The sequence below is a fragment of the Amaranthus tricolor genome, chromosome 10 (genome assembly GCF_026212465.1).
Source record: "Amaranthus tricolor cultivar Red isolate AtriRed21 chromosome 10, ASM2621246v1, whole genome shotgun sequence".
NCBI lineage: Eukaryota > Viridiplantae > Streptophyta > Magnoliopsida > Caryophyllales > Amaranthaceae > Amaranthus > Amaranthus tricolor.
Window position 1 is genome coordinate 22,767,214 of NC_080056.1, and position 6,525 is coordinate 22,773,738.

Sequence of the window (6,525 nt, forward strand, 5' to 3'; positions counted from 1 at the left end):
GGGGCTTTACACATAAAACCAGCAGCAAACATCAACCCATAAATCAGATCGGAAAAAAATTACCCATATACAGTAAACAGCAACATAATACCAACAGTAAGAACCAAAAAAACCCCAGAATATAAACCTAAACATAAATCAGAAGAACATCAACTGAAGACCTAATATCAACAAAATTTTCACCAAACATAAATTAAAGATTATCATAAGCCAGCAGGAAACAACAACACATTGAACCAACACCAATATGTCAAATTTAAGTACAGGAAAAAACAAACGAAAAATCAGAACAACCTTAAAATCATCAGACACGTTTTTTAGGGTTCAAGTTTACCCTAGAAGCAATAACATCTTCAGGAGTGTCAGGGACAACCAAATTGATTTGATCTTCTTTCACATTAGTTGGAGTTAATGGATTTAATTCAGATGGGGAGTCATACATCCATTCAACAATTATTGGTGTTGGTTCCTTTTTAACAGAAGGAGAAGTTGGTGGAGATTCATGATACAAAGATGTGGCATCATCTTCAAGAGACTTGTGATATGCCTCAAGCTCTTTTTTTGACCACTTTAAAATATCATTTGAGTAAGAATGGGAACGACCATGGAAGGAACAAGAACACAACTCACCATAATCGCATAGACCATCATAAAGATATGAAGGAATTGTAGAGTCACTCTTAGATTCGTTGTTTTCCAATGCAAAGAATTAAAGGTTCAAGAAGAAGGTAATGGCGGATTCCAGAACAGGGGGCATGCAATTTCGAAACTTTGTCAAAACAAACAAAACGAACCTCAAAATGATGAGAATAAACTGATCTATATTTTAATGCAGTTAAAATGCACTAAAAATGAAGAACAAACAGGGGGAAAAGGGAAATTGAAGCCATGAAAATGGATTTGAAGAGGAGAGAGAAAGCACTGTTCAAAAGGAGGAGGAGGAGGAGAAGGAGTAGGAATTACTAGGGGTAAGAATGAAAACCCCAACGCCCAAGAAACTTAAAGAATCTATTATAGTAAGGTTAAAGAACTTAAAAGAACGGAGGGAGTAATGTTCTTTAGACTGACAACTTATTTAATGTTTTACAAAGACAATAGACATTTAAATTATTTTTATATTATTTTTTGTGCGTTGAGATATTTTATTATTTTTATGTATTTACTTATAATCTATTTTGTTTATAATCTATAATAGTAATATATATCTCAATTTAATAGTAATATTTTTACAGTTTTATAAACAAATAAATTTATAATTTCAATATATTTTAGGATCATTTAATAACTTAATTATATATATAACATTAGTAATTGATAAATTGTGGTTGGCACATGAATATATCTAGTAGCTACTATGTTGAGCATTGGCTAATTTACTTGGAGCGCATGCTTTGAATGTGCCAAAGCCACGTTTATTGCTTCTGGAATTTTAAGTTTTCTGTGTAGTTCTTATGTCAAAGATATCTATTAAGAAAGTAGTGAGAGGTTTTAGCCAGGAATGGGATGTATGGCATTGAAAACTTCACCCATGATTTAAAACTCTTTGTTCTCTTATTCTCTACCTAACTATAATTTAGTGTTATTTTATTTCTTTACATCAGAGTTTCAATTACTTGGCTCTTTCTAGTGCGAGTAATATCTCTCTTTGCATATCTTAGGCTTGTCTCAAACACATTCCAAGCACCACAAAATGAGTATCAAGTTATTGTTTATTTCTCTACTTATTGTGTTATTAACAAGTTGTTATCTCATATTATCACCATGGTAATTGGATGGCTTCTTTATTTGGAGTCATAACTCATAACCCATAAATGTCTATAAAAGAGAAGTTTCTCTAATCACGCTTGTCATTCTTTAATTGATAATTATGTATTGTCATATGTTAATAGTGGCTTGTTTTTCCAACATAAACTGGAGCATGTTGCACAACAAAAAACCAAGTTTGCATCCTGCAATTAATATACAATTAATATACAATATTGTCAACAACAGAAGCTTCAGCCACAGCTTGAAGAAAGCCATTCCCCGCTTGTATAGCTTCATGGTGCTGACCAACTACAATAAGCATCAATGGCCGAAAAAGGCATTGTTTAGCTTAGAATCTCAATCAAAGCACCAGCACAACGCTGTGTAACTTGGTGAACAATCATCTACTTCTATTCATTGCGGTAGGAAGTGGCTGAACAGCAGCCAGTGGGTTCACTTGGTATGAAAATGCAAGATTCCAAAAGTCCAACAAAGCCTTCTTCACCGATGACACTCGCATTTGAACAGCCCTTGCAGAAAAAAAGGCATTATTTAGAATACAGAACCTATTAGCAAATTTCAATTATTTATGGATCTGGTTTTGTTGCTGGAAAAATGTCCGACCACGATGCAGATGACACATGCTTAACTTTCTCAAACGAAATCTATTAGCTGTTATTCCTTCATAAGGCCACCCTTTCAAATTGTATGAATTGAATGAATTGTATCACCTATTGAAATAGGAGCTAAGGAAACTTAAGTTTATAACAACATAAAATTTATTGCATACTACGTGATGATTAGTTACAGAATGGATATCCTTAAATTCAATTTTATGCAAAAAAACAGGGACTAGACCATCAGAGATAGAGTCGACTTACCTCTTTACAGATTCTCGTTTCTTGCGGATGTAATAGCAAATCAGAAAGATCAAACAACCCATGAAGATCTTCCCTTTATATGCAATTATGGAATTGCAAGACTTCTGTATCATGTCCTGCAACCATGTCCAAATGGTATGTTTTATACCAACCATTCCATTATGACGTTGAGTGCTCATGACTGTCATGGGCTTGTCAGATTGCTTAACTTCCTTCGAAGATAAAGGGCGAGTTTCTGGTTCCTCAGCTGCTGATACTGAAACAGCCCCATGTGTTGACATGGATGATTTAAAAGGATACAGTGAGAGGAGTCTCCTCAAGAAATCCTGCGGAAGAAAACAGGTTCAGAGGGGAGAAAATAAGGTCTTAAAAGTGAGTAGAACAGTATTGCATATAATATAACACTGTTACATTATGAATGGAATACTAAACACGCAACTAAAACTGAGTAGATCAGACACAAAAAATGTTTTGTCACAGAAGACCTCACAAACAGACCATGGTATTTGTGCTCCTAAAACTTGTATTGGCACTCCAACCTAACTATTTTTAGCGCGAGAGAAAGTGGGAATGATATTATCAATTTTGACACTAACATAAGACTCACTATATCCCTTAATAATGATTTTTATAATGTTAAAGCTACAACATATTCCTCATAAAATTTATCATCTGATGACAGATAGTTTGGATGTTCCTTATTTTATTGGTTTGGAGATAAAGAAGCACAATTTGAAGATAAGATATTGCAGTAAAACTAATTATTTCACAGGTAACAGGTTTTTAAAAACAAATGTTTTAAAAATGATTTATAGATGAACCAGCACTAAAGAGGATCACGCAATATATCTACCTGCCGTGCTTCCTCTGGTAACTCGGCCTTTTCAACCCATGCGACAGCATGATCGACGTCATTTAAAACTACTGCCAGGAGTGTCAACGCATAAAATTCAACAACTTTGAGATATTGGTCCACTTCCAAAATTGTATAAAACATAATATTTTCCGGGACATCCTGGCTGGACAAAGGGTAATATTTCTCATCGTTGAACTGCCATTTTTCAAAAAATTTCTCCATGAAATCACGAACTCTAGTGGGATGCCCACCTGAGATCAGTACGCAAGCACTGGAAGAAAATATGAAACACATAAATTGAAACCTTGGCACTTGGCAGCTTATAACTACTGAGTTTCAAAATAAATACAAACACCATAGACCACAAAAATAAGATAACCGACCCCAATCTTTTGGGATTAAGGCTCTCTGGCATTGGTACCGTATTGTTGATAGACCATAAGAAAGTCCGACAAATTACTATGGCCACATTCCTAAACTACCTTTCTTTGGCATGCATAAGCAAATAGCAAGATCTCTTAAAGAACCTTATAGGATTAATCCATTAGATGTCAGTCATAACAGTTGGCATGCATAGACATAATGTTAGAACTAAAGCATATTAATAGGATAATATCAACAGAAAATCAAGTGAGAGAGTCTTCTTCCGCAACTACATGATGTGGATATCTTACTCAACTACAAGTCCGACTATTAACATTAGTATGTTCTTTAGAATCTGCACAATGCCTTAGATACAAGGATAGGTGTTCTTATTCGCGAACTAGGAATGGGAAAAGAGCTTCCTTACAGACTTGGAAGAGCTGACACAGTGTCGTTTGTTAAGGCAAAACCTTTTTGGAACACGTGTCAATGCATTCTCGAATTTGAGAGCATTTTAGTCAAACCCTGGAGAGCTTACACAGTATCGTTTCTTTTGGCAAAACCCTTTTGTGATATGTAAGAAATGGTACCAAATCCAAAAGGCCACATATATTGGTGGTTTAATTCAGTTCATGCCCTATAATCGTGAGTTTCTCAATCCTTAATTCACCAACAATATTGATATAAATTAATCTTTCTAAGCACACAATAAGAAAGTAAAGCACAGCCAATAGTCAAACTCAATCAAAATACCTGGTAAGGACAACTTGAACCGGAATGGCAGTCACTGATCCAAAGTAAAACTCAAGTTCCTTAAATAAATCTGTTGTCCTGAAGAGACAAATTTGAACTAATATCACTTATTAGAGACGAATGAACTGAGTAACAGACAGTTCCAAAGTCCACATACAACCACAATATTACAAGTTTTTTGTACGCCAGAAAATTAAAACCGAGCTGTATAAATTATAATGCACATACCTTCCAGCTCCCTTCCATGACTGAGCTAGGACCATAGCAGATGATTCCATCATTTCAAGCAAAGTGATATTGTCGTCAACGTATATGTGTCTATTGTCATGTAAACGTTTCAAAGCAGAAGCGGACATTGTTGCCGCCTCTTCAAACATGCCACTAACAAGATAGCTGTGGAAGGAAAAAATTTAACATGAATTATTTCATCTAGATGCTAAATCCTCACTAGATTTCTCAATACACTAATAAGTGACAATCAAAAGAGAACCTAAAATTGAACTAAAGCATTCAACTTTAGCAATTTCTTAGTAGAATGCTCCTATGACAATCAAGGATCAATCAAAAACAACCTCTTTGTTAGTGCATACATCCGACTTCCCAAAAAGCTTAAATTACTTCCTTCATGATTCAACAAGTTTTCTTGAATGCACAAAGTTCATACTCATAAGTCTATTGTTGTAATACCTAACCCTTCCTCTGGTTTTTAATACACACAATTCTAATCAATACTCACGCAAAATGGACACACATGACACATCACATATATGAAAAACCAGAGGAAGACTAGTGAAGCCATTTGTGAACAATCAAGTCTATGCTAGTTTTACATAGACTACAAGATTCTCTATAGAACCAAAACAAAAAATAGCCAGTTAACCATTGGCTAACTGGGTATTTTTTTGTTCCCTCTTCTTAGATTAAGAAACACAAACTCGAGGATTAGACCCGACTTTTCAATTAACACAAACAACCAAAATTGGGATTTGTTGAAGAACTCTCCCTTCCTACGCCAAAATCTAATATGAAATAAACACATAAAGAATCCTTTTGAGTTAATAATATCACTATACTTAGCACATAATGAGCTTATAATTAATAAAATCTCTCACGTTTCATTTTTCCATAAATTCATCATGTCTTTTTTCTTAAAATTCTAAGACCTCGTTTGGTTGAAACATGAAGTAAATTTCATTGATTATAGATGGTATAGCTAGAGTAATTTAGTAGGATTAAAAGCAATTACCTTTCAGCAAGATCAATTTCATCCCAAGTTACCAAATACCGTACAGGAGCAGCCATTTTGCTGGGCTCAATTTCTCCCATTGAATTGAGTAATATTATTGATTTCTAGGTTACAAACAGGAAAATTGGCGAAAATGATCAACCTTGATTATCTCACGTCAATTGAATCATCATCATCTGATTAGCTTGAATACCCGGATATGAGATAAACTTCAGTGAAAATTGAAGCCACACAAACAATTTAAAGAAGTAGATATGAATGACTTTGGACTTTGGAGATTGAGGGAATGGAGAAAGATGTAAAATTAGCAATTTTTACAGTTCACAAGGATTAGGAGAAACAAAAAGTTCGAAAACTAGATCCGATAGGTATGCCCGGCCTCTTCCGAGACCTGAATTTCGAGTCAAACGAGCTTTTCCGACAAAAATAAAATAAAAATACTTTTTTTAAAAAAGAAAAGCGCTCAAAATAAGTTACACAAAATTTTAATTCTTAAATTAAATATCTTGGTATCTTAAGATCAAGTTTATTCTTGTTAATAACAACGAACTAAGTAAGTTGTGGTGAATTTTTTTCTCTTATTCGCAAACAGCGAGCAAATTCTGAATTCAGACTCGGACACAAAGATGTTTAATTTGGGAAATGGAATTTCCCGAAGCTTATTTTAAAAATTTGTTTTA

The 6,525-nt window shown here is 34.3% G+C and overlaps 1 protein-coding gene across 1 annotated transcript; it reads right to left on the reverse strand.

The window, feature by feature from the left end:
- Nucleotides 1-1,927: 1,927 nt before the first annotated feature.
- Nucleotides 1,928-6,310, reverse strand: LOC130825430 (protein APEM9). Its single transcript, XM_057690657.1, has 6 exons — nt 5,846-6,310; nt 4,828-4,992; nt 4,600-4,677; nt 3,481-3,754; nt 2,628-2,953; nt 1,928-2,276 (listed from the first exon to the last, which is right to left on the reverse strand). The coding sequence occupies exons 1-6, from the start codon at nt 5,923-5,925 to the stop codon at nt 2,147-2,149; spliced, it is 1,053 nt and encodes a 350-aa protein (XP_057546640.1). The 5' UTR covers nt 5,926-6,310; the 3' UTR covers nt 1,928-2,146.
- Between the last annotated feature and the right edge of the window lie 215 nt (nt 6,311-6,525).

Bases quoted from the DNA above. Each gene is read 5' to 3' on its own strand.
- LOC130825430 (XM_057690657.1), bottom strand. From the start codon at position 5,925: ATGGGAGAAATTGAGCCCAGCAAAATGGCTGCTCCTGTACGGTATTTG. The intron at 4,678-4,827 runs GTATGTGCATTA...TTGTCTCTTCAG, and splicing joins TCATGGAAGGGAGCTGGAAG to GACAACAGATTTATTTAAGG. The intron at 2,277-2,627 runs GTAAGTCGACTC...TTTTTCTGCAAG, and splicing joins AAACGAGAATCTGTAAAGAG to GGCTGTTCAAATGCGAGTGT.